At 42.0% G+C, this 27,067-nt stretch overlaps 2 protein-coding genes across 2 annotated transcripts; one reads left to right on the forward strand and one right to left on the reverse strand.

The window, feature by feature from the left end:
• Positions 1–1,576: 1,576 nt before the first annotated feature.
• Positions 1,577–7,228, reverse strand: LOC117967623 (elongator complex protein 5-like). The gene is made up of 8 exons (XM_034914869.2): positions 6,975–7,228; positions 6,161–6,221; positions 5,120–5,200; positions 4,389–4,603; positions 3,958–4,151; positions 3,593–3,694; positions 2,309–2,409; positions 1,577–2,204 (listed from the first exon to the last, which is right to left on the reverse strand). Exons 1-8 carry the CDS (start codon positions 7,027–7,029, stop codon positions 2,096–2,098), a joined length of 918 nt encoding a protein of 305 aa, XP_034770760.2. The 5' UTR covers positions 7,030–7,228; the 3' UTR covers positions 1,577–2,095.
• Positions 7,229–8,154: 926 nt separating this feature from the next.
• Positions 8,155–18,340, forward strand: LOC117404617 (PHD finger protein 23B). The gene is made up of 5 exons (XM_034007535.3): positions 8,155–8,717; positions 9,612–9,643; positions 12,381–12,473; positions 12,717–13,368; positions 14,137–18,340. The coding sequence occupies exons 1-5, from the start codon at positions 8,690–8,692 to the stop codon at positions 14,346–14,348; spliced, it is 1,017 nt and encodes a 338-aa protein (XP_033863426.1). The 5' UTR covers positions 8,155–8,689; the 3' UTR covers positions 14,349–18,340.
• Positions 18,341–27,067: the final 8,727 nt, after the last annotated feature.

Raw genomic sequence — 27,067 nt, forward strand, 5'->3', positions numbered from 1 at the left:
TACATACAGTTACCCATTTATACAGTTTATACAGCAATCTAGGTAAAGTACCTTGCTCAAGGGTACAGCAGCAGCGTCCCCCCCCACCTGGGATTGAACCCACGACCCTCCGGTCAAGAGTCCTAACCACTACTCCACACTGCTGCCCGTTTTAGTCAGTAAAGGACCAAGCAGTTTCAAATATCACTCTCCTCGTACCCTTTTTATGACATCAGCAGTTGTTTTTTGGTTATTACTGCAATTAATTAAACGCTGTTTTGGATGCTTTTATGAGTCAGTATTAAAGTTCTTCCACCACAGGGCAGGAGCGCCACTTCGTTCTATTTGTCATTGACATTAAAACCCGCAGCCCCGCGGCAGTCACTGCGCAACCAAGCAAAACCAAACGGATATGTAAGATCGCTGTTTGGGTGATTGTAAAAAAAAACCTGAAATTTATCATGATCAGCATATGCTTGTATGCAACACTCCATTCATTAACGGGTTCTTAATTCAAGTTGCAGATGATCTCATTTTAAATGAATCACTATTTGTTTTTCTTGTATTGGGTCGAAATGTCATTTTAATAATTTATGTCCCATGAATCATTGTCCATAATGTTCTTTAGGAAGGGGGATACCCCGAATCCTCTCCCCTCCCATCTCCTGAAGCAAAAGCAGTGATGTGTATTTTTACAGCGCTAGCTCCCTCTAGTGGTTGAGAATAGGAACTGCATGAAACAGTGATTCAGTAGCAGTACAGTAACACACTCGAGGGCCTTCATTTTCATTTTTTTTTTTTTTATTTCCTGGTAAAGTGAAAACGGGCGAAAATTAGTACGTAGTTTTTGTTAAACCCAGGGATTTTTAATGCAAACGAAAAGGGCTGTGAATAAAGGACTGTGTACATACTGCAGTAATCAATTTAACAATTTTAGTTCATGATAATCTGAATTACAGTAAGTATACACAACACCCAGGTTTTTCTGTGTGTTGTGTATGTCTTACAGCACTGGGGTGGAAGGTGCTGCAGGATCATGAAGGTTACAGTCTGGTGTAGAAGCTGAATTTAGAGGAACGGATGTCTGAGAGACACTTGTAGGTCACTGTGGTGTTATATAAGTTCTTAGAAAAGTCCCCAGGATGTGACGCGTGAAACAGAGAACGAGCTCAAACGAGTAGAGCCAACGTCCTCTTTAACTGGGACTGTATAGAACACAGCATACTAAGACAGTAATGTCACATTTAGCATAGTGTTACTATAGCCCAGAATTCACTAGCCAGTCTTTCTTATGTTTTTAAATGGTAAAATTTTTAGTGTATGATACCCACGATCACAGGATACTGCTGTGCACCGGGTATGAAGCCAGCATCTCAAAGGGTGTGGTCTTTCTCATCACAAAATCCCACGACCCCAATACAGCAGCCGTCTTGGGTCACAGGTCAAACTGCAGACCGCTGTTAGATGTTCCATCCTTTCCAGAACGCTGAGAATATAAAGTCAGCCCCTACAATACTTTATGAGATATTCCCAGTTGAAACAGACAAGGCAGTGAACTGACAAGTTAAAACACAAAAACACACACACACACAGCAACTCCAGGGTTTAGAATGAATTTATTCAAAAAATATATACAGAACTCGTGGTCCAGTAAGTATTCTCCTCCGTTCTGAAAAGTATTAAGGTGGATGCTAATTCACTAGCCTCTCATTCACGTCTTTCGTTTCAGCAGGCCTGGGTTCCAATCTGGGGCGCGAGGTGGCACAGACAGACAGAAAGACAGACAGACAGACAGCGGGCTAATTCACTAGCCTCTCGTTCCTGCCTTTCACCTTTCTCTGGAGGTCTGGGTTCCAATATGATCAGGTCACAGATGGGCGGTTAGTGGTTTCAGCCCCTAGACAGACACATTTATCAGTCTCTGCTTGAGATAGGCCCAGGACTGATTGGCAGGCAGGCTGGCAGGGGGTGTTCAGGTCTGTCTGTCTGTCTGTCTCTCTCTGTGTTAGTGGAATCTCTCATGGTGCTGACTATAGCCAAGGCTACTGTCCTTCTCCCTTCATCAGAGACTTCTTTCACAAACTATAACTAAAAAGAGTTTGAATCAGGCAGATCTCTAGATGTCTAAATCGTCGTCGGGGTCCTCTTGGTCGAAGTCGTCGCTGGCGTCCGGTTCGTACAGGATTCTGCCCCCGCCAGAGCGAGGCTGCAGCAGTGACGACTTCCTGTAGGAGACAGAGCTCGTTATCCAAGTGATATTCCAATACTTACACCTGCAGTGCACTGCGCCCTGCAGCTGTGATATGCAGAGTACACCTCCAGGACTCACTTCTCCTCGCTGAAGGTGAACGGTAGAGACAGGTTCTCTCTCGCACGGCGCTCGTCCTCCGACAGGCGGAGGTTAAAGGTCAAGTTGGCCGCAGGGTCATCCTGCAAAAGGAAACATGGAAAGTGAATGAACGATACATTCCAGTGACGTTCACTACAGGTCAGAAGGTTGGAAGCAGCACACGGCCTGCAGTGTAACTGGGGAGGGGGAGTTTGTTGCCAGATAACTTCACTCTGTATCACTAAATCTCTTGCTATCCCCGAATAGATAATTGTGTCCTCTTTAAAAAAAAAAAGGCTAATGATTTTAATGAGTAATCCATCTCACAAGTTCTGCAATACCCTAACAATACCCTAACTGGGAGGGGTGTGGAATGCACCTGGGAGGGGTGTGAAATGAGCCTGGGAGGGGTGTGGAATGCATCTGGGAGGGGTGGAATGAGCCTGTGTGGTGGAATGAGTCTGGGAGTGGTGTGGAATGAACCTGGGAGTGGTGTGGAATGAGCCTGCAGTAGTGGAATGAGCCTGGGAGTGGTGTGGAATGAGCCTGGGAGGGGTGTGGAATGAGCCTGGGAGGGGTGTGGAATGCACCTGGGAGTGGTGGAATGAGCCTGGGAGCGGTGGAATGAGCCTGGGAGCAGTGGAATGAGCCTGGGAGGGGTGGAATGAGCCTGGGAGCAGTGGAATGAGCCTGGGAGGGGTGGAATGAGCCTGGGAGCAGTGGAATGAGCCTGGGAGCGGTGGAATGAGCCTGGGAGGGGTGTGGAATGCACCTGGGAGGGGTGTGAAATGAGCCTGGGAGGGGTGTGGAATGCATCTGGGAGGGGTGGAATGAGCCTGTGTGGTGGAATGAGTCTGGGAGTGGTGTGGAATGAGCCTGGGAGTGGTGTGGAATGAGCCTGTAGTAGTGGAATGAGCCTGGGAGTGGTGTGGAATGAGCCTGGGAGGGGTGTGGAATGCGCCTGGGAGGGGTGGAATGAGCCTGTGTGGTATAATGAGCCTGGGAGAGGTGGAATGAGCCTGGGAGAGGTGGAATGAGCCTGGGAGTGGTGGAATGAGCCTGGGAGTGGTGGAATGAGCCTGGGAGGGGTGGAATGAGCCTGGGAGGGGTGTGGAATACGCCTGGGAGGGGTGTGGAATGAGCCTGGGAGTGGTGTGGAATGAGCCTGGCAGGGGTGGAATGAGCCTGTGTGGTGGAATGAGCCTGGGAGTGGTGTGGAATGAGCCTGGGAGAGGTGGAATGAGCCTGTAATAGTGGAATGAGCCTGGGAGTGGTGGAATGTACCTGCTTGGTCTCCCCCCTGCTGTCTGGGGCAGGCTGCTTCCTGGTGCTCAGGTCCCTGAGAATCTGCACTGAGAAATCCTCCCGGACGCTGTAGCACTCCTCCTGAGCAGGAAAGGAAAGAAAAAGATCCAGCAAAGGGGCAGAATGAGAGCTAATCTGAGTCCATTGTGTACCTGCATAGGATTCGGTACATAAGACAACAGACAAGCTCTGCAAATATCCCCCCTGTGGTAGTTCTATTAAGGGGGAAGCAACTTCCAGAGGAAAGATTTCATTTTTGTCTGTCCCATCTTGTAGAGCATTGTGTTTGAGGGATCTTCCCTGTTCACAGTATAACTCAAGGTCGATGAAATGCACTTTCTTACCTCTCGAGACACTCTGCCAGTTTTTCGGCGCAGCAGCGTCCTCACTATGCCATTTGGCTCCGCCTCCGCACTCACACTCCCAGACACAGGGGTCACTGTGACAACCGCAGTGGCCATGTGACACACGCTACCCACAACCCCCTGCTCATGGAGGTCAGAATGCAACAGTGCGACGACACGCTTCACTTTCAATCCTGAGGAAACAAAAACATCACTAGAGCCCAAACGCTGGTCTGCTTGACTCAGTCACTTCTAGTTTCAGTAACACCAATGAAGGCACTAGTGCCCAAACGTTGGTCTGCTTGACTCAGTCTCTTCTAGTTTCAGTAACCCTGATGAAGGCACTAGAGCCCAAACGCTAGTCTGCTTGACTCAGTTTCTTCTAGTTTCAATAACACTCATGAAGGCACTAGCTGAAACACTTGTCTTACCTCCCCTGCTCAGCTCCTGCAGTGATTGGCAGACTGCAGTGGGTGGGGTGTGGAGTAACAGCCAGCTCAGCGAATCAATGACCAATGTTACAACCTTGGGGTCATCCGATTGGCTGATTCGGTTCCTCATGTTCTGAGCGCTGTAGTCTTGCACTGAGAGCTTTCCCTGTCCCAGCCACTGCAATGGATCAGAGTACCCATCATGAAACACCAGCCTGGGAAGAAGGAGAGGAGAGGACAAGCTAACCACTGCACTGAGACCAAAAAGCTAACCACTGCACTGAGACCAATACACCACTGCACTGAGACCAATAAGCTAAGCAAAATTAGTGACTGTCTAATTTAATTGATGACTTTAATAGGCCACACCTGCAATTCATTTAAAATAGTAAGAGAAAAGGAACAGAGCCACAAATGGTAAAAAGCATGAGACTTTTTGACGTTGTTTCAGATGCCTAATTAAAGCACAAAGTGGTCTAACATTTTCACACACGAGTGCCTGTTGTTTCTATATCACTGATTACTGAGCGGAAATTGAGATTCTCACACCCAGAGATTTTCATGCAGGCGGGTATATAAAGGATACCAGAGACACATCTTGAGGATACTGGCAGCGAGATGAGATTGAGTTTTACACACTGGTTTCATGGTGCAGCTGAAAATGTGACAGAGTTGCGTTTGCAGGATTGTACTGTGGTCTGAAGGTCAAAGGTTAAAGATGACAGTCTTACCTCGATGCTGGACCACTGTCCAATCCGGTGCAGAGTTCATCTTCCGAAACTTCAAACCCCAAAACATGGACCGGCTCATTACTGAAACAATGCAAATTACACAGATATTTCTACACTTTGTAAAGCACTCTTAACATAGTAGCAAGCAAACATGCACCACCTCACTGACTGCATCCACCACAACCTCACTGCATCCACCACAACCTCACTGCATCCACCACCTCACTGACTGCATCCACCACCTCACTATATCCACCACCTCACTGACTGCATCCACCACCTCACTGCATCCACCACCTCACTGACTGCATCCACCACCTCACTGCATCCACCACCTCACTGCATCCACCACCTCACTGACTGCATCCACCACCTCACTGACTGCATCCACCACCTCACTGACTGCATCCACCACCTCACTGACTGCTTCCACCACCTCACTGCATCCACCACCTCACTGCATCCACCACCTCACTGCATCCACCACTTCACTGACTGCATCCACCACCTCACTGCATCCACCACCTCACTGACTGCATCCACCACCTCACTGCATCCACCACCTCACTGACTGCATCCACCACCTCACTGCATCCACCACCTCACTGACTGCATCCACCACCTCACTGCATCCACCACCTCACTGCATCCACCACAACCTCACTGCATCCACCACAACCTCACTGCATCCACCACCTCACTGCATCCACCACCTCACTGACTGTTATAGTTAACAAAATAATTCCATACTTTCTCATTCCATTCAAATCGTGTGACAGTGACCTTTACACTCCGAAGCCCCACCTACGCTACACAGAGAGAATAGAAAGCGGGCGGACAGCTGACAGGTCACTTCGTCACATGACTTGTATGGGATGAGGAAGGCTGTTCAGTCCCGAAGCTTAGAATTCTCCAGACAAGATCAAAGCCAGGTCAGGCAGACTTAAAAAAAAATGATAAGAACTCAACTTGGAGAAAAAGACTCCAGAACCACTCTGAAGGATTGCAAGTATATCCCAGCTCCCTTCCTCTGTGCCTTACCGCAGCACTGCAGCCTTGATGAATCCCTTCAGCAGGCTTCGGCCGTCACATTCAGCACTGTCTGAGGGGATTAGAGAGACATGCAATCATCCCATAAACCATACCTTATGGGCAGCAGTGTGGAGTACTGGTTAGGGCTCTGGACTCTTGACCGGAGGGTCGTGGGTTCAATCCCAGGTGCGGGGACACTGCTGCTGTACCCTTGAGCAAGGTACTTTACCTAGATTGCTCCAGTAAAAACCCAACTGTATAAATGGGTAATTGTATGTAAAAATAATGTCATATCTTGTAACAATTGTAAGTCGCCCTGGATAAGGGCGTCTGCTAAGAAATAAATAACAATAATAATAATAATACCTGCTGGACTCTGCCATTCACTGTGTGGGTCTCCATTTTCCAATTGTACTTATGATACAATTGATATAAAAGTATGATAGTGCTGATTACACCCCACTTAATATAACTGTGGGAAGCATACGACATGGTTTTAATGATTATGTTGTACAATATCACACACTGTTAGTCTTAGTGTTATTGATGTAGAGTAATCACTCAGTACCGTATTCTGAGTTCCACAGCAAAACAGGCAGATTTCACTATTGTAACCATGTATGGTTAGTGCCTTAAAATTGATATTAAGATAGTCGCACTTCATACAACCACGGGGTGTAAGCTAGTTGTTTTGAAATTGTAACCACGTACAGCCATGACTTCCACGGTGTGCTCTGTACGTGTGTTAGAGTTACCGCAGTGTGTGAGCGTTATGTGTGGTCGATAATGGAAATCAAAAATAAAACATAGAATATGCATTTACCTTTAATGACGACCAGCCCTCCCCCCTCGCTCCCCTGTATGATCTCCACCAGCATGACCCAGTCTGTGTGATGAAATCCCGCTCTGAACTCGCAGCCCTAACGCTGCATCTGCTTCGCTTCATACTACAGAACGGTAGCGAGAAATACAAACACACCCCCCAGCCCCCTCTCAACACATCACCGCGGCGACTCTCACTCTGCGCCGGGGATCACACGCGGTCTCTTGAATTGACGTGGGTGTTGCCTCAAGGAACTACAATGTGGATTTTAAGATATTTTTAGCGGGGGACTGCAACTGTAATTAAAATAGTCTGTTGACCACACAAGGGCTCTATATAGCTATAAAAACTACTGCTTTAAAATGATGTCATTAAATCCTATTCCTGTGACGTAAACAGTTCGAATTTGTGTTTTGAATATAAGGTTTTAAATTTGCATTCATGTAATTTATGTTGCTTAAATAAAAGACAGAAAAGTTATGCTGTTGTATTTATCGTGTTATCCTATAATAAAATATGATAAACCAGCCCTGTGGGAAAAATCAGAAACTGCAGTGCATCACTCTTACCAGTAATTCTTAATCTTGGTATTTTTTTTTTTTTTTTTTTTGCAATAAATTATTCAGAAGAGAATATTGCACACATACAGACAACAATGTTCATAAGTTACTTTTGTTGTGCAAATCCTGCCTATGCGTTAATAAAAACCTGCCATTCAAGAGTCAGCCAAAATATGCATGTCATGTTGTGTTTCTTATATTTTTCGACAACACATCGTTGACAAGCATTTATATTTACATTTGTTTTAATTGGTATTGCTACATTAGTCAAATAAATGTGAACCACCTGGCATAAACTTTCAAATCCCACCGTTCCCTTGCTGTTTCTAGTGATTGACTCAGACCTAAAGGCAACATGACGTTAAAGACAAAGGGGCTGTATGGAGGATGTAGTTTTTTAGACACATTTGACTTCTGTTTACCTCCTTACCGCTAAGTCAAACGTTTTGAGGATGCTGGGAAATGTAGTACAATTACCTGTAGCTTTCTCATAGATATCAATAGGACGACCTCAGCCAATGAGCACATCTCCCTAAAGCCCCGCCTTCTCAGCAGTTACAAGGAGTCGTGCAACAATCCCGTGGATGTGTAGTTCTTTATCCATACCTTCCTCATGCATATGAATGGAATGACCACCCTTGTAGAACTTCATCTCCCAGACTCCGATGCGTGTCCTGGTGCCGCGAGGGGCCGCCCTGGAGTCCGTTGACAGTGGTAATGGTGGCACTCGACTGGAGCGCGCTGAGACGACACGGAGTCGTTTTTTTAGGAACTTTTGTCTTTTTTGAAAAAAAGGGATTTGGGTTTTTAAAATAACGTCTGGCAAGTATGACGGAAACCGCCGTTCGTAGCGGGTGTTAGGGAATTGACTCGTTGGGAAAAGGTTTTGTGGCAACTTCGGAGCCTGAGGTTTCTAAGACGAAGCAGGTCCCGGCATAGCAGCTCCTGGAGCGGGGAGCGACTGGATTTCAAACCGGGGGTCTGCCGTCGACAACAGGCGGTAACAAGCTTTGGTAGCACGGTAGCAAAATAGCGGGGGAGTGGAATTTGTGTCTTCGGCTAAACGATTCTTCCCGGCGGGGGCTTGAGCTCCGGACAACCGGGACTGAGAGTGATCGAGTTAGCCCAGACTGGAGGGAGGCCTCTGGCGACATAATGCTCGAAATCATGGCCGAGCATCAAGGTAAAAAGAAAAAGTCTAGAATTGAAATAAGATTACGTTTATTTATATATAACGTTAAGGCCTTAAAAAAGGAAAAAACGCGATAAAGCGCTGCCGTTTAATTGAATTTGTTAAACATTTGTGTGTTTGGCTGCACAGGGTTTGGCATTATATTATCTAAAATAAGTTTTATTAAGACGATAAAAGTCATTCTATGTTGCAACTTTACCTTTTAAGCCCGCTTACAAACTAAAGCAATGTAATGCGGACTTTAAAAATATATATATCAAAAATAATAATTCGTATCGAGAAAACGGCAGGCCGCTTTAGATTGCCATAGAAAAAAAGGCTTGGCATGGTTTGTTGTCATTTACACAATGTATGGGTGGAAATTAATTTAAAACCTAATATTTATGTAATTAAATATGAAAACCGATCACACACCGGCAATCAAATTGTAAACAGAGTTTCCTTCGTGTGAGAGGGTTTTGTTTAAACAGTTAGGAAACTACAAACAAAAAAAAAAGTATCTGATGACGCTGTAAAATAGTCGATTACATGCTCCTGTTGATAGAAAATGTAGATAAGTTGCATTTGAATCTCAGTAAACGTTTGTATTCATCATGGGCCTGGCCAGCAATGTAATGGTGTTGATATACAGCACACCAGCAAGGCCGGAGGAAGCAGATTTGTTGTCAAACAATCTCGCATTAAATAATCGGACACTTTGATATACAGCATACTATATTTATATGACCTGAACCGGGCATAGCATTGAAATTTAAGTCACAGGTCTGTTTAAATGTCGCATTGAATGCATATATTGGTATTGTCTAGTTTATACCGGCTAGTTAGACGGATGGACGGTGGCAATTAAAAAATAAATACAAATAAAATGTGTCTTTCTCCCTACAGATTCCCTTCTGAAATGTAAAGCGGAGTCTCTGGTAAGTTGCATTTTATATATTTACTGTTAAATGCATGGATTTTATTTGTACTGCAGCTAGCATGTGCTGTAATCTTTGTATTAAAATAACAGAAAGCATATCAGGATTGGTATCCGCGATTAAGATACGAGGACTAGTATGTGGAAATTAATTGCATATGAATTGATTTAGTTGTACGATATTATTACCAGGTTTTATGTCTGTCACAGTGTATGGATTTTCTTTGTTGCATAAAATCCTACCTCTAATAATGGAAAGGTTGCCTGCAAAGATATCGTGTGTTATATGCTAGGAACATTGATAGACTTGTTTCTGAGATTTAGTTAATTTGGTTATTTCAACATCCGAAACAAAAGCAGACTATCCTTGAAAAAAAAAAAAAAAAAACTGTTTGTTTTTGTAACCCGACACCGGTTAACGTTGGGTCTGTAGTTTTTATAATATTTTATACTTAATAAAGTACGTTAACCACATTTCAGATATTAAATACAGGTTCTGTTTCTGGTTTAAGTGTTGAAAACTGTCTGTTTGTGATTTGTAATAAAAATTAAGAAAATATATTATGTGAACTGGTTTTACAAGACTGAAACAGCATATGGTCCCCTAAAAAGCGAGACTTATCTCTTTGAAATTGTATTTGCTTTTTATGGTATGTTTACTTATTGTAGGTTTTTTGTAGGTAATATTGACGTCTTTATAAACCTTTGTTTACCTTTTAGAATATCGTGTTTGAAGTTGTGACTGGATTATTACCGGTATAATATCGTGTTCTGAGGTAGTTTTTTTTAGGAATTTGTAACCGTCATTGTAAAGTAGTATTGCCAAGTATATAAATATCCATGCAATTTCAATGCATGTGAGGCTAACAGAAAACAAAGGCATTCAGTGAAGTTGCTGGGATGCTGTAACGCCGGAAAGTCCAGTGCTGTCCACACAGGACCTCCGACCAAGCCCTTATTTCATTAAAACTTTTAGTTTCAATTAAGAATTAATAATTAAACACTGTGTTGTGTGAAATGGACCACTGAACCGGATCATTGACCTAGTATCTGTAGTCTTTCTGGTTACATGTGGCGGGTCAAACATTGGCCCACATCTACAAGACCTTAGAGTGGCCTGTTGCCACTCTCTGCTTGTTGCTATGAAATGGCTGTGTTGGCCAACTGCAGGCAGCCAATCAAACCTTCCAGTGGAGTCATGTGACATTTTCAGGGCTCAAGTGTTGATTGTCTGTTTTAATGCATTTTAACCAGATAGATTTTTGATGGAATATTCATGTTTCATCTTCAGCTGTTTGATTGGAGAAAAAAGTGCCCACTTCCTGTATTTACAAGTCTTTGAGTAGTTATAGTTTTGTTTAATTATTGTCAATATAGGTTTTAGTGGTAATGTGTTTTATTTCATGTAATGTTCACTTTTAAATTATTTATTTCTTAGCAGACACCCTTATCCAGGGCGACTTACAATTGTTACAAGATATCATATTATTTTTACATACAGTTACCCATTTATACAGTTGGGTTTTTACTGGAGCAATCTAGGTAAAGTACCTTGCTCAAGGGTACAGCAGCAGTGTCCCCACACCTGGGATTGAACCCACGACCCTTCGGTCAAGAGTCCAGAGCCCTAACCACTACTCCACACTGCTGCCCCTACTATATTGTATGATAGACCTGGGTTTCTGTAGTGCTGTACACATGCAGTCTTTTACTGATGGGTTTCCTGGTTTAGTTACAAACATTCAGAATGTGTTTGTCTAATGTGCTGCCTAGATCTGCCAGCTGTGTGGATGGGCTCTGTTATTCTGTGTGGCCTTCCAGAACTGCTCCAGTGAATACTGAGTCCCCTGTCTCTTTGGGAGCAGCGGTTCCTGTGACTCACAGCAGACAGTGTTTAAAATCCGGTCCTGGAGGGCTGGTGACCCTCCTGGTTTTTGTTCCAACTGTATCCTAAATTACTTAGTGGGACCAATTAAGCTTCTAAAATGGTTTGGAGACCCCGGCCCTAGCGGTTACATTTTGAGTAATAATTAGTAAGCAGAATTACATTCTTCACAGTAGGTGCATTAATAAGAGTTTGGGAGTTTGAGATCCTGTCTCCTAGTTTTTGATAATGGACCTGGTATAGCTGCAAGTGAACATTTTTATGTGAAGTTTGAAGTCAAACCACTAAGTGGCGCTAGTTAACAGGAGCTTGATTTTCTTTAAATTGTTTCTGATGTGCTGCTTAAGTTGTTCAGTTTTTAAATGCGTTTTTAGCAACCAGTTTGAGTTCGGTGGAATCGTTTTTTTTCCGTGTAAAAGATTTTCATTTACCTGTGTTTACTTGACTTAGAACTGGGGTTCTTTTATAGTTTTGTCTGAACATTCTGTAGGTTAAAGTGTAAAATAGTTCATTTAAGTAAGGCTAATTTTATTTCAACAATATTTAAGTCATTTCCACACGTATGCCTTTACAGATGTGTTTTCCAACTAGACTTTAACACACTATGAAAGTTTGTAACCAAATATGCTTAATCTAGGGGTGTTAGTAGTTTAGTTTAAATGTTGAAAGTTTCGAATTTTGTCTAACGTAGATTTAGTGGCTGCTTCAAGGGAGGAGGCAGCTATAAGTGTGTTGAAACACAGGGGTGTATGAAGAGAAAAGGACACCTGGCTATAACAGTCTCTCTATGACATGCCGTTCCTGGGAGTTTATAGCAATAACAACTTCTCTGTTTTCTTGTCTCCCCCCAAAGCCTCCCGAGAAGAGAAAGCGAACTGTGGAAGACTTCAATAAGTTCTGTAGTTTCGTCTTGGCCTATGCAGGCTACATCCCATCCACCAAAGAGGCGAGTTAGTGTTTCTTTTCTGCCCTGGGACACCCTCTCCCTTTTCCTACCCAGATGCCAAATTTAAACTGTTTTGAATTGTATGGCAGCCCCTGCTTAAACTATTCACAATTTAGAAATGCTAAAATAAATGTTCCAACTCTTTCAATGCCTTCAAAGTTTGTTTTAGCGTTTATGAATGTAGCACTAGTGAGTGTTTTAATAGTTAAAGATAAGAGTCTGGTTTCTTTTGTCTCCCTTTAGGAAGGCCAGTGGACGCCGCCAAGCTCCAACACCCCTCACAAGCCAGCAGGGGGCGGTGCAGACGCAGGAGATGGCTGGGCCTCAGCCCAATCCGACCTGCACACCATCCAGACCTTCGTGCGCAAAGCCCGGGCCTCCAAGGGGAAGGGTCTTCGCCGGCTGCACTCGGACAGCTCCCTGCTGGACAAGATGAGGCTCAAAGACTCCCTCTTCGACAGCAGCAGCAGCAGCACCGCCTCCTCGACACCCAGATCAGAAAAGAAAAAAGAGAAGAAACTCAAGAAGCTTTCCCTGGGCTCTGCCACCTTAGCAACAGCAGGGGGCAGCACCAACACAGGCCAGGAGAAGCGAGCCCGCATCAAACGCAGCAAAAACCCCAAGCCCACCAAGGCCCTGAAGAAATTAAAGAGCTCTCCCCCGAGCGAGACGGACTCAGAGGGAAGAGCAAAGGAGGGGGAGGCGCCCAGCCTGGGGCCGGAGTTTCAGGAGAGCCTGGGTCTGAGCGGGCAGGGCTTTGGGGAGCAGCGGCCCAATCACAGCAAGGAGGCGGGGTTTGCAGAGCTGCTGGGCGGGGAGTCAACCCGTGATGCGGACGCCAGCTCCAGTGAGGGAGAGACCTGGATTGCAGATGAAGATATCATGGTGGAGTCAGGTAACGGTTTTGGCTGATTTTTTTGTTTGCTATTGCTTTTGACGTTGAAGATGAAACCGTTTCTCACACGTAGGGTTTGGTTTATCGGCGGTCAAGCTGTTTGCTGTAGAGATTTGTGTTCGGCGTCTATTTATTGGAAACTGCATGATGAATCCAAAATATATTTTTTTCATTCCTTGAATAACCCTGAGCACAGATCACAGATGGTATGGTGTTGAAGCCAGTGTTTTTTTGGGAGGTTTGTCATGGAAAACCAAGACCCGATTTGACCATGTTTTAAGATCAATTGGCTTCCAGGAACCGAATGAGCTTGGAGCGGCCGAATCGCCTCCTCTCGTTTTTGTAAATGTTCTTATATTATGAAAATAGGACTGTGTAACGCATGTAACCCAAATGGTCTGGGAACTGCCCAATTTAGGTAGGGGGGTGGTCTAGTCCAGGGGTCTCCAATCCTGGTCCTGGAGAGCCCCGATCCTGCAGGTTTTATAGGTGCCTTTACATCATTAGTGTCTAAAGATCTGGAACACATGTTAATCCTGACTAAGCCAATCACTGGTTCAGTAAGTCATTGAGAAATTGGCTGGAATGAAAACCAGAAGACCGTTTGAGTCTCTAGGACCAGGATAGAAACCTCAAACATCGAAAATGAATTCAACCAGCCGCTCTTGCTAAATGCAGCCGTGCCTGTTTGTTGCCTTCAGTTGTTTTGTTGACACTGCTGCTGAAGATGATTGCAGTAACAGCCTGTGCTTTTTCAACCCCATGCAGGTGACGACTCGTGGGACCTGATCACCTGTTACTGCAGGAAACCCTTTGCAGGGCGGCCCATGATAGAATGCAATCAGTGTGGCATCTGGGTGCATCTCTCCTGCGCCAAGATCAAGAAGTCCAACGTACCCGACATCTTCTACTGCCACAAGTGCAAAGACACGCGCCTCGACCGCCGCTCCGGGCACAAGAGAGAGCCTGAGAGGGTCTGAATCTGCCCCCCTCTGCACCTCCCTCACTCCCTAAACACGTGGACACGAGCCGCTAGGAAAGCAGGCTGCCTGGGACGCTGGTTCTAAAGCAGGCGAAGTTTGAATGTAACGTGCGATTCCTTTTTTTTTTGACAGTTTGTAAACCAGAAGGCTTTTAAACTCCTGGAAATAAGGCAGGTGCAAGGTGAAGGTGAACTGAATCCAGCGGTGAATGCAGAAAGGTTGAACTGGGTTGTGATTCTACTTTACTATGTTGATTTACCCTTCAAAGAAAATGCTTGTCTATAGCTTGATGCTGGAAACCGTTTGTAATCAGGAAGGCATTAGCTAAAACATTTGATTACTGGTTTCTTTTAAGTTTTACCAATTAGCCTTCTGCTCCATCCTTTACAATGTATAAAGGAGAAGCTAAATACAGAAACCACAAGCTGTTTACTGCTTTGATAGGTTAGGTTAACCAGTGATGAATTTCACTTTCCAAGAAGTATTGTCTTTACAATCTGAAGTTATATGAAGAATGTCTTTAAATCTCTGCCTGTTTTCTGGTGAAGATAAGTTCATTCGGAATGATTTAGTAATAAAAGCACATTGCAACAGCAAAAAAAACAGATGAATCAAATCTCAGGGTCTGCTATATATCATATATACCTGTAACACAAATAAGTTTCAACGCATTGTACGATAAGACATCTAACCTATCCATATGTGGAAACTAAATGATCATTTGTTAATATTTTAGACAAATTCAGAGTCTTTTTTTTTTCCCCCAGTGTGAATAGTTTGAGTAAAAGCTGGTAGCAAAGACACTAAGGCACAGTGCCCCTTTCCTGTTATTTTTTTTTAAATAATATATAATCACAGAACCATTTTTAAACCATAAGGTTTTGACAAATCTCATTTTTTTTTTGGTGGAAAACAAGTTATATTTTGTAGCCAAGTTTTCAGCTCAATACTAGGCACTCTGATAATTATTTTCATTGAAGGGCATTTTCACAGTAAGTAGCTGCTGTAAATATTTTAATGTCTCTTGAACTCGTTTTTTGAGTAATTTGTCCCCAAAATGAGGTGTCTTGGTTTGAAACGATTGTAAAGACACTTGCTACATTTGAGTTGAAAAATGAATATATCTCCGTGTAGACAAACAGTTTGGCTAAGCATCTTTGCTAAAGACATGTGTATCCTCGGCATTGCCTAATTCCTTTGCCTGATATGGGTGATGGAACTATTCCTTAAGATAAAGGATTCCTAACCAAGGATTTAAAAGCAAACCTCAAACACTTCAGCGCCCTCTATGTCCAATGCTGGTATTGCTCATTGATTTTTATTTTCCACACAACAGTATTACAGAATGAGCATGTGATGGTAATTCGGTTTTGTAAATGTTTCAAGAGCATATAAAACAGTATGCAAATAAGTTCGCAAATATGCTGGTTATTCTGCCTATTCTGGTAGATCTGTGGTGATCATTTCACATTTTCTTTTCAAACTGTTGTAAATGATTTATTTGTAAAACATGGTGGAATTATAGTACATTGATAATTTATACTATAAGTTTTTAAGAAATTATACCCCATTTTTGTTGTAAAAAGCACATCATTCAAGCAAATTCCAGCAGCTGACTCTAAATGTAGCAGATGTCTTTAAAATGGTCCCTCTGTGTTTTTCCAATCACAGTGATCCAGACTCGGAAATCCAGGTGGGAGCACACATTCATTAAAGATACATGCATCTCTGTTTAGGGACTCACTTGTGAGGGGTTGTGTCAGTAAGGTTTGTCCCACATCTTAACCCCCCTGTAACACCTGCAGCAATGGGACTAAGCAACCCAACCAAAGGGGCTTTAAACAGCAGACTGTAATCACACATCAGGTACTTGTGAAAATACATCTAAAGTAGGGTTTTGAATCTGCAAACACAACTACCTGATGTAGATCGTGATTTCAGTTGAGTTGGAAAGTGGAACTTCAGTTTGTAATCCTGAGTGACAGACAAGTAAAACGAAACATGATCTTTAACCCAGCATACCTGTGTTGCAAATTTCAAATCGAGGTTCAAAAAATTTCTAAAATCGAAAAACGAAAGCATGGTCAGTGACTAGCATTTCTACTGGAAGTATCTCTCAATGAGAAACACTTCAAGTCAAAACGTTTGGACCTGAACTTTATTCTTTAGGTATTTCTGTGTTTCACACTACTGGTTCATAGTTATTGATAACACGTATTTGCATCATACCTTGTGTGTTAGTGCTATATATACAAGTGATGAGGCAGTTCGTCACCTGTTATCTTTCTTTTATCCAGGTACATTAAGAGCCTGGCCTTTTCTCTTCTCGGTTCAGTTTAAATGTTCATACTGAGAGAACATAAGCCAGTAGTTCATGGTTGTGTACATTGGTTGTAGAATAAGCCCTTGCTGTTTGCAGACCCCCTTCCTTTCCCCACCCCATTTATTTTTTAAAAGTTGGGTCCTTTCCCAGATCTTGTACATAATTTGACCCTGATATTGTAAATATGTGAGAAAAAAAAAAACAAATGTTATATTTTCTGTATCAGTTGTTTTTTCTTTAGTAAATGTAGCTTGAAAAATACATTTCTTGATCTTAATGTGTTATGTATATAGTGTCTGTTTCAATGAGCTAATGTTGAGTTGTTTCCCACTTGCAGAAAGAAAGTACAGCAGTACCCTGTTTTCTAAAGGGTCCATCGGGTGGCGATTTTGCCTAGAAGGGAACAGCCAAAAATGAAATATTTTCTGTGGAAGATTTCACCTTTAATTCAACTACCATAGAATATCTTGGCAACAACAGCTTTTCACTTATATAGCACCTTTCAGTACCAGAGCCTCTCAAAGCGCTCAGCAGATTTTAGAACAAAAATGATTAAATCATAGTTTCAAATTAATAGTAAATCATTAGTCATTAGTCAGCTATGAAAAATCAATTGGTAACATTAAAATGTGTACCAGGAAATGCCTTTTCCCAAAGGTGTGTTCTTAAATGAGATTTAAAAACAGGAACAGACCAAAGGTGGTAAGGAATTGCAAAGGGGTGAGGTAAGAGAATGCCCTTTTGCCCTGGCATGCATTTTAAATGGGCATCCTGGGGGTGCAGTGTGTTGCCAGGCCTGTATGGTGATAATAATACAGGAAGCTATAATGGAGCAGACCATGAAACGCCTTATAGGATCTTAAAATCATGTGTAAATCGTGCTAGAAGCCTGTGTAATGAGGTCACTACCGTGGTGCTGTGAGGGTATTTCCTATACTTCGTTAACACTGCCAGCTTGTTGTGAACAATCTGAACACGTGATCAAGTGTTTGGGCAGGCCAGTGAAGAGCACATTGCAATGATCAATCCTAGAAAAGACAAAAGCGTGGGTAAGTCTCTCAGGCACGGACAGATAGGACCCGAGTTACATTTCTAATATTCTATTGCAGAACTTGACTGGCCACCTTATTATTAGTATTATTATTATTATTATTATTATGATGATGATGTGTTTTTTGTATGAAATCTAAGTGAATGCAGTGTGCAATTTTGCTAATTAATTTTTCTACACTCGGTTTTTTATGTAAGTGCCAGCTCATTATTATCATTATTAGATATGATCACTATTAAAACATGATATTTACATTTTTCACAACTTAAAGGTGAAATCCATAGTAAATATTACATTTTTGTCCGTAACTCGTAAGCACAATACCCATCTTGCAGACCCTTGTCCTTTTAAGGCGACTGTATTAACTTAAATAAATCAACACAATCTGTTGCTTCCCAAATTCATTCTATGAATCCATGACTTCTCGTACTGAGATTATTACAAAAAAACGAGCTGAAATCTAACGTTAAACCAGCCCCTCTAATATGCAGTATGAATAACTTGTCTTTTTGACTCGTTTCTGTAAGTCTTACTGAGATCAGACCCCTACACAATACAGCACTGCTGATAAGTATTTGTGTTTGTGTGTGAACGATAAAGGGACTTTAACTCCTGTGTTTTTTTATAATACATAGTTAAATAAGAATAATGAAACAGTATAGCTAATTTTAATGTGATGTCATTTCCATCTGATATATGACTATATACAGTATCACACACCAATATCAAGGTCTAGTGTGTGTGTGTATATATATATATATATATATATATATATATATATATATATATATAGATATAGATATAGATATAGATATATAGAATCTCAAAAATGGTTTAAAAAACTACAGACAGCAAAATTGTAAGCTGCCATCAGCCTGCATTTCATTCTGATGGATATGTTTCAGATTCTAGGTCATTCGTAAATGAGAAATTTGAAATGCTTTATTCAATGTTATTGCATCACAGACATGTTAAATAATGTTAACAGTTTGGATATTTTATTAAATAAAACACACACAATATTTTAATCTAAATACTGAGTTTAAGACTACCCATATTAAAATGGAGCGTTTCAAATATTGTGTTGCAGAGAATGGTGCTACATTTGAAAACAGAAGTTTATAGTGACATACTCTGCAGAGTATATTAATATATTTTAAATCGAGGTACTTATTTCTCCTGAAACAACACACGCTGCACAAACTGAATTGCGCATCCTGTAATGCCCAATATTGCCACTAGGAGGGGCACTTTCCTACAAAACCTTTTTACATACCGTGATTTCAACAAGGGGATTACAGAAACCGAATTGAATTACAAAGACTGGATCAAGGAGGTACCTTAAAAAAATACCCCTTTACACTTACAACTGTGTCAGGGCTCCAAGTTTACCCTTTTCAGAAACGTACGAGAGGAGGCCATTCAGCCCATCAGTGCTAATGTGTTTCCTAATAGCCGATTGATATAAAAACTTCAGTTCTAAGAGATCCTGTCAAAACTACACACTTGAGACCTATCTAGTGAACAGATGGAATGGAAAATGCATGGAATCGTTGTGTTAGCTACAATCATTACGCTGTACCGTAGTGCATATACAGCGTATTTCAATGGACAGGTATAGAGTCAATGCTAGCTGATCACTCCTGCTCCAGTTGGAATATCTATTCATCTTCTTTATAGGCAGTCACATGGAAAAAGCGTTTCAGTCCTCGTGATCGGAATCGTCCGGGTCCCAAGACAATTCTGGTTCATCCTGTTGGAAGAACAGTTTATTTTATGGTTAGTGTTTTACCGTGGTTTTTACACAGTACTGAGCTGTGAAGAGAGGCTGAAGGAACTGAATCTATTTAGAACAAAGAAGAATGAGGGGGGCTGGTTGAAGTCTTCAAAATCTTAAAAGGACAAACCCTAACCAATACTTTACAGGAACCAGGACCAGAGGACACAGCTGGAAAGCAAGTGGAGACAGACTCAGGACAGAGGGAAGGAGACACTTCTTCACACAGAGAGTGGTGAGGGGATGGAATGGGCTACCTAGCCGTGTTGATGCTGAATCTCTGGGATCCTTTAAGACCCGACTTGACAAGGTTTTTGAGATCAATCAGCTGCTAGGAACCGGGTGAGCATTGACAGATCTCATGTTCTTCTATATTTAAAGGGAATAACCTTTCTTCTGTTCTTATGTATTCAAAGGGAATAACCTTTCTTGATGAAGAAAGTCATGTAAACAATTCCTTGATGTGAATTTGATTATCTGACCCCCTGATCCCAGTTGGGCTCTTAGAGGTTTTACTGTATAAAAACCAACACAGCTGTTTTATATTTGTCAAATATAGTACATAAGAGCTCCAGTTATATAGGACAGAATCATTTTTAAATGTTCCTAGTAGTTTTAGATACTTCACCTGCTAGGTTATTCCATGCATGTATTACTCTCTGTGTTAAAAAAGTGCTTCCTACCTTAAGTTCTAAACTCTACTTGGCTTCCATGCAGCCCCTCCATCTCATCCTACTCTGTGACATACAGACAGGTGGATGTGCAGACATCTATCACTAGAATCTGAGACTCGCAATAACATATGCTAAATAATATTAAAGCTTCATTAATCTACTATACTCAGTCTCTTCTAGTTTCAATAACACTGATGAAGGCACTAGAGCCCAAACGCTGGTCTGCTTGACTCAGTTTAGTTTCAATAACACTGATGAAGGCACTAGAGCCCAAACGCTGGTCTGCTTGACTCAGTCTCTTCTAGTTTCAGTAACACTGATGAAGGCACTAGAGCCCAAACGCTGGTCTGCTTGACTCAGTCTCTTCTAGTTTCAATAAAACTGATGAAGGTACTAGAGCCCAAACGCTGGTCTGCTTGACTCGGTCTCTTCTAGTTTCAATAACCCTGATGATGGTACTGGCTGAAACGCTTGCTTGACTCAGTTTCTTGGAGTTTCAATCACACCGATGAAGTCATTAGTTGTTTGTTTGTTCTTTTTTTCCTCACTAACGAAGGCACTCGCTGGATTACTTCTCTACTTGACTCATTAATTCTGATATTTTAATGATAACCTTTCTTCCCCTGCTGTAGCTGTATTATGATGCTAACCTGCTTTGAAACAACCTAGGACCTCATTAATGAAAGGTTACAGTAATTGAGCACAGCTCAGGGGAGAAAGCAAGCTGGCATTAACAATCACAGGATTACACTTCAGGGACGCCTCAGTAATTGTTTACTGATGCTAACGTCTGTGCAGCAGAAACTCCAAAGGGAATTCTGCAGAAAACCTTGATTGAAAATAAAAAGGTATTCTCATATCACAATGGACTCAAAAGAACTTGATAATATGAGTTTGCGTTTGTTGAAATCAGTTGCAGGTATTAGCATTCACGATTGATCTGTGCAGCTTGTTTGTCTGTCTGTACAGCTCTGGCCAAATGTTTTGCATCACCTAGAATTTAGGATTGAGACATAAAAAAACAACTATATGAATGTAATTTACATCTTTTATTTAACATCATGCAATGAAAGAAACTGCAGAACGATATCGCAAACGTCTACAGGAAGCCATAACAGTAGTATTTCATGTTAGATTTCGAAATGTCACATTTTTCCATTTTTGTCAGTTTTCAGTTGAGCATACAGAAAACGACAAAACAGTGTATAATTCAGTATGGTTTGCTTGACTCAGTCTCTTCTACTTTTAGTAATACTGATACAGGCACTAGAGCCCAAACGCTGGTCTGTATGACTCACTTTCTTCTTGTTTTACCTCAATAGAATGGAGGGAACACAAAGCCACTTTTCCAGGAGCAGCAGCTTGAAACCTGGTTCCAGGAGTCCTAGTTTGAGGTTTGCTGTATCAAACCCCCCCAAGTCTCCCCTGGTGTGCCGCGCAGGGGCCTGAAACCTCGTCTCCTGAAACCAAGTTCCAATCCGCAAAGGGGCTCCGTGTTCCCTTAGCATAATACTGATGAAGCCACTTGTTAGTTTAACAAAGAAGTCAATCAATGTTTCTTTTTACACTTCCTAGTGCTCAGTGGCACTTAAGATGACAGCTTCCATTGTGAATAAGCTGAGCTGCTTGTTCAGAAAGGGAACATTTGAAAGAGATCTGACTGTTACCTGTCGGCTTCTGTGATTGGAGAATGATGAGCTGCCAATCGAATCCACAGGAGCAGAGACACGCCTCCTACAAATTCAAAAACAAAAAAGGAATGTTAGTCAACTTGCTGTACTTATATTTGGTGCTCCTGAACTGTGAAGAGAGAGAGAGAGAGAGAGAGAGAGAGAGAGAGAGAGAGAGAGAGAGAGAGACACACACACACACACACACACACACACACACACTGGTCTGCTTAACTCAATCTCTTCTAGTTTCAATAACACTGAGGAAGGCTCTACACCTCTGCTTGACTGAACTCACCGTTTGGAGTTGTTCCTCTTGCGGTTGTTCTTGTCATGGTGGTGGGTCTGGACGGAGATGCGCTCCAGAGGAGAGTTGAAATCGGACGGCCAGGTGTTTCTTCGGACGCGCTCGCTGTCTGTCTCCTGAAGGACGTGGAGCTCTCTGTCTCTCCGGGTCCCTGGGACAGGCAACCTTGGGCCCCCAGCTTCCAGCCCAGCCCCCTGAGGGACAAACAACACCCACAGCTATAGTGACCCGCTCATAACGATACCATACAGCTCACCTTTTATGAGCATCCATTTGTGTATTTGCATTGTTTTTTACTGTTTGTATTGAATGTACTATGCCCTGTATTTCACTGTATTTAATGTATTATACATTGTTCCTCATTATTATAGATATGACTAGATGCAAGGGATCATATATTCAAAGGGATTCCTCCATTCCTTAATTAACTGCTATTTTTGTAAAGGAGAAAAAAACACATTCATCTTACGAAATGAAAAACAAAACACACTTAAGAAGACTTGAAATCTATCACTTAGTTGTTTGCTTCTAGTTTTGTAAAATGAACAGGGTTTTTTTTACCTCTTTTCAACACTAAGATCATTAAATACTGCGGTAAACGCTTTCGAAATAAGGCCATTGGGGTATACAGCAGCTCATTGTGTGTTTACTTTGTTTTTTTCTGTCGTAATAGCGGGATGGGTTTTGTATCAGGATTCAAGACCCCGCCACGGTTTATTGTAGTTCACCAAATGGTTCCTGAATGAAGCGTGTTTTTGTAGTTGGTATGAACACACACTCTCCCTGTCTCTCTACATTTTTGTCTTTTAAGTCGTCCACCGTTAAATCATAATTTCATCATATTATACATCATATGTTTTGCATTATGTGTCACAGGCAGCAGTGTGGAGTAGTGGTTAGGGCTCTGGACTCTTGACCTGAGGGTTGTGGGTTCAATCCCAGGTGGGGGGACACTGCTGCTGTACCCTTGAGCAAGGTACTTTACCTAGATTGCTCCAGTAAAAACCCAACTGTAGAAATGGGTACTTGTATGTAAAAATAATGTGATATCTTGTAACAATCGTAAGTCCCCCTGGATAAGGGCGTCTGCTAAGAAATAAATAATAATAATATTGCATCACAATACCTATGGTGACATCCAGTATTGGTGAAGTTTTAAAAAGTAATCCATTACAGTTACAAGTTACTTGAACAACATTGTAACTACTTAGAACTTTGAAAAAAAGATTGACTAGTTATATATTTTTTTCGGTTTGGTCAGGCTGCAGCTTGAAATATTCTTTGAAGATCCAACTATCAAACCCACTCCTTCTGTCCTCGGATTCCATTTGCTAGCGAGATGAACTATAACGCGCGTTCGTGTGAATGCCGAAGCGCTTAGTGATTGCATGCATTAGCCGTAATCCTTTTTTTTAAATGTAACAAACCACGTTATTTTTTCCACACAAAATGTAATCTGTTACCACATCCCATTGCCTGTCTTTAACAGCATTGCACATGAATAAACTGTTTGGCGTTTGTGCCGAGCCCCACAGTATGTGAGTACACGAAACACAACAGCACCCAAGGAGCAGACATCGCCCTGTAATTCCTCTCTAATGACAGCGGCCACCAGATCTCAACCAGTCATCTGCCCCCAAGACTCAAAACAGCTAAGATGGGGTGCCTGACCCACGCGTAACTGTGATCGCTTTAGCTTGACTAAGATCAGCAAGTAATTAAAGCAGCACCTGTATATAACGAGGGATCAAAAGCAGCTTCTCCGAGAAAGGGTTCAAGCAGAGATGCATTGCAGATGTGTAATCTATTCAAAGACAATCGACTAGACTTCAAAGTGTTTCATAGTTACGGATAACCTTAACTGTATTAATTGATATTATGAATGCGTTTTTTTTGTTTGTTAGTTAACTAATTTTGTATATTTTGCATTGATAGTATACAGCTATGACCAAAAGGTTTGCATCACCCGATATAATTAATACATTTTTAATTACATATCGCCTTGTGGTTTTCCATATGCTTAAAGAAAAACTGACACAAATTGAAAAATGTGACATTTCAAAATCGAACATGAAATACTGTGCAGTATTTATGGCTTCAGGTAGACTTTTGTGATATAGTTTAGTAGTTTCTTTGATTACATTATTTTAAATTAAATATCTAAATTGGTATATATATATATATATATATATATATATATATATATATATATATATATATATATATATATATATATATATATATATATATATATGTAAATCATTCACAAATGAATGCTAAAAAAAACTAAAGCAAACTCCTATAGGTCTTTCTTTACGATCTATGGACCATCTTTTATCCAGACTTTAATTAACTCCTATTTTTTGAAAAGAGAAAAAATAACAATACACAAAACTAGCATGCAAGTAATATTTTCTCTTACCTCCCCGGCGCCACTAGGTAAGACAAACCCTGAAGTCGCTTCCAGAAGCAGCAGATACAGCGTCAAGCAGGGCAGGAGAGACCGCGGCCACTGCGCCTGGGAAACACACACACACGGGACTGAGCACAGCGACGCGAAACACACACAGACAATGTGCAAAAATAACATCGTGTTTTCTCATTTTATTAAAAAAAAATCAAATGTCTTCAACACATTAAAATATATTTTATTCAGAGAGCATCAGTTGTCATTATATGTAAAATTGTGGTTCAACTAAAAGAAAGCTAACGTTTCAGCTAGTGCCTTCATCAGTGTTATTGAAACTAGAAGAGACTGAGTCAAGCAGACCAGCGTTTGGGCTCCAGTGTCTTCATCAGTGTTATTGAAACTAGAAGAGACCGAGTCAAGCAGACCAGCGTTTGGGCTCTAGTGCCTTCATCAGTGTTATGAAACTAGAAGTCAAGCAGACCAGCGTTTCAGCTAGTGCCTTCATCAATGAGGCAAAACTAGAAGAGATTATTCTAAAGCAACTATTAAAAATATGTGATACATGTTATGAAGTACAGAAGTCTTGATAAAGACCTTTAATCACAATTTGTCGTCAAACTATTTGACTAGCTCCTAGTAGGATAGACCCATTACCTCTACTGTAAAAAGAGACCTGATTCTGTTTATTAGATTCAGTTTTACATACAAGAATTCCAAACCTAAGAAGTCTCTTGTTCAGATGTACTTTCACAGATTTGTCAAAGCATGTCACTACGTTACTACAAATTGCAATGTCTTATAGTTCTGGATTTCTTACCTTGCCTCTTGTCGTGGGTGAAGATTGCATTGTCTCTCGTCTCAGCACAGTCACTGGCGGTGTGTGGAAGTTGTGTTTCTGGATGCTCTGCGTGAGGTGCCTTTATAGGTTGAATTGTGGGGGTGGGTTTATATAGAAAGCGCTGGTACCACTGCCTGCTGTGTGTGTGTTCTGAAGACACAATAATTACACCACACAAAGACTGGGTCGCCCCTGTGTGACCTGAGGTCAAACCCATTACATCTGGCATCCCAGACACTCATCTAGAGAAGAGAACAAACATTAGGACATGATTAGGACATTTGAACCATTCCATGGATGTGTTTATACAGGATACCAGAAGCTATTACAGAGTGCTGGAACGGCTATGTGGCTAGCTGTCTGGTACTCAGATACAAATCTAAGAAGATGAAGCACTGAGCTTTCTGAGATCTGAGCAGGTTACAATCCATGAGGAAGAAGAAGAAGAAGAAGAAGAAGAAGAAGAAGAAGAAGAAGAAGAAGAAGAAGATCTCTTGATCCATCCCTCCTACTCTGCTCTGGCCTGACCTAAGCACCTCGTTACTGGATCCTCAACTGATGCACTATCCTTGCACTGCTAATCTGCCATTGTTGATACAAATAGTTGTAATCCTAACTTGTTACTTCTTATCTCATACTGTATTCTAGTAGTATTTGCACTTACTGTAAACTGCACTGTATTTAAATCTTGTTTTTGCACTGTAACTTTGTATTGCCCTGTAACACCTGTAAGTCGCCTTCGATGAAGGCATCTGCCAAATAAACGAATAATAATAAAATGAAGAAGTTCTGAGCCTGCCGCTGCTGTCTAGTTTATCTTTCTGAGATCAGATCACAGCCCAAGAAGCAGTCCTAACCAGGCTATGTAATGTGCATTAAACTCTGATCTCTGAGCAAGCTCGTTTCACTTGTGACTTGAACTGCGAGTGAACTAACTAGCTCCCTGTGTGTGTGTGTGTGTGTGTGTGTGTGTGTGTGTGTCTGTGTGTGTGTGTGGGCAGTTTTGCTCAATTTGATTCCCTCCCAAATTGCCAGCCACTTGTCCAAATAATAATAATAAGAATAATACGAATCCTGCTATCCTCTCATCATGCCACTAATTGCAGGAAGTGGACTTGCAGTAGGCCACGTTTTCTCTTTCCCCCCATAGGAGGGGGGCGCCCTGTCCCTAATTAGAGCTATTTCTGTCCCGGGACGTTGCCAAAGATAGTCCTCGCTGACAGACTCCCCTGTAGCTCTGAGTGCTGAGTACTGGCTCAACTCACTCCACCCTGTCACACTATCAATGGAGCCAATATCCTCTCCACTGACCAGTGTCTCCTACCGTCTGCTTCAAGTCTATTACCACTTCATTTCCAACCATGTCCTCTGGGCTTGGCTTCTATGCTTAAAGTATTGGTTAGGATTAACTTTGTCAACTCCTTTTAAAATGGTGAGATTGTAACAAGATTGAACCTCTGAGGGGCTCCCGAGTGGCGCATCCAGTAAAGGCGCTCCGCGTGGAGTGCAGGATGTGCCCTATAGCCTGGAGGTCGCCGGTTGAGGGCTTAGATCGGCCAGGGTGTACTCGGTTCACCGCGTACCAGCGACGCCTGTAGTCTGGCCGGGCGCCTGCGGGCTTGCCTGTAAGCTGCCCAGAGCTGCATGGTGAGTCTACAGTGTGTAA

This window comes from Acipenser ruthenus, chromosome 50 (genome assembly GCF_902713425.1).
Source record: "Acipenser ruthenus chromosome 50, fAciRut3.2 maternal haplotype, whole genome shotgun sequence".
NCBI lineage: Eukaryota > Metazoa > Chordata > Actinopteri > Acipenseriformes > Acipenseridae > Acipenser > Acipenser ruthenus.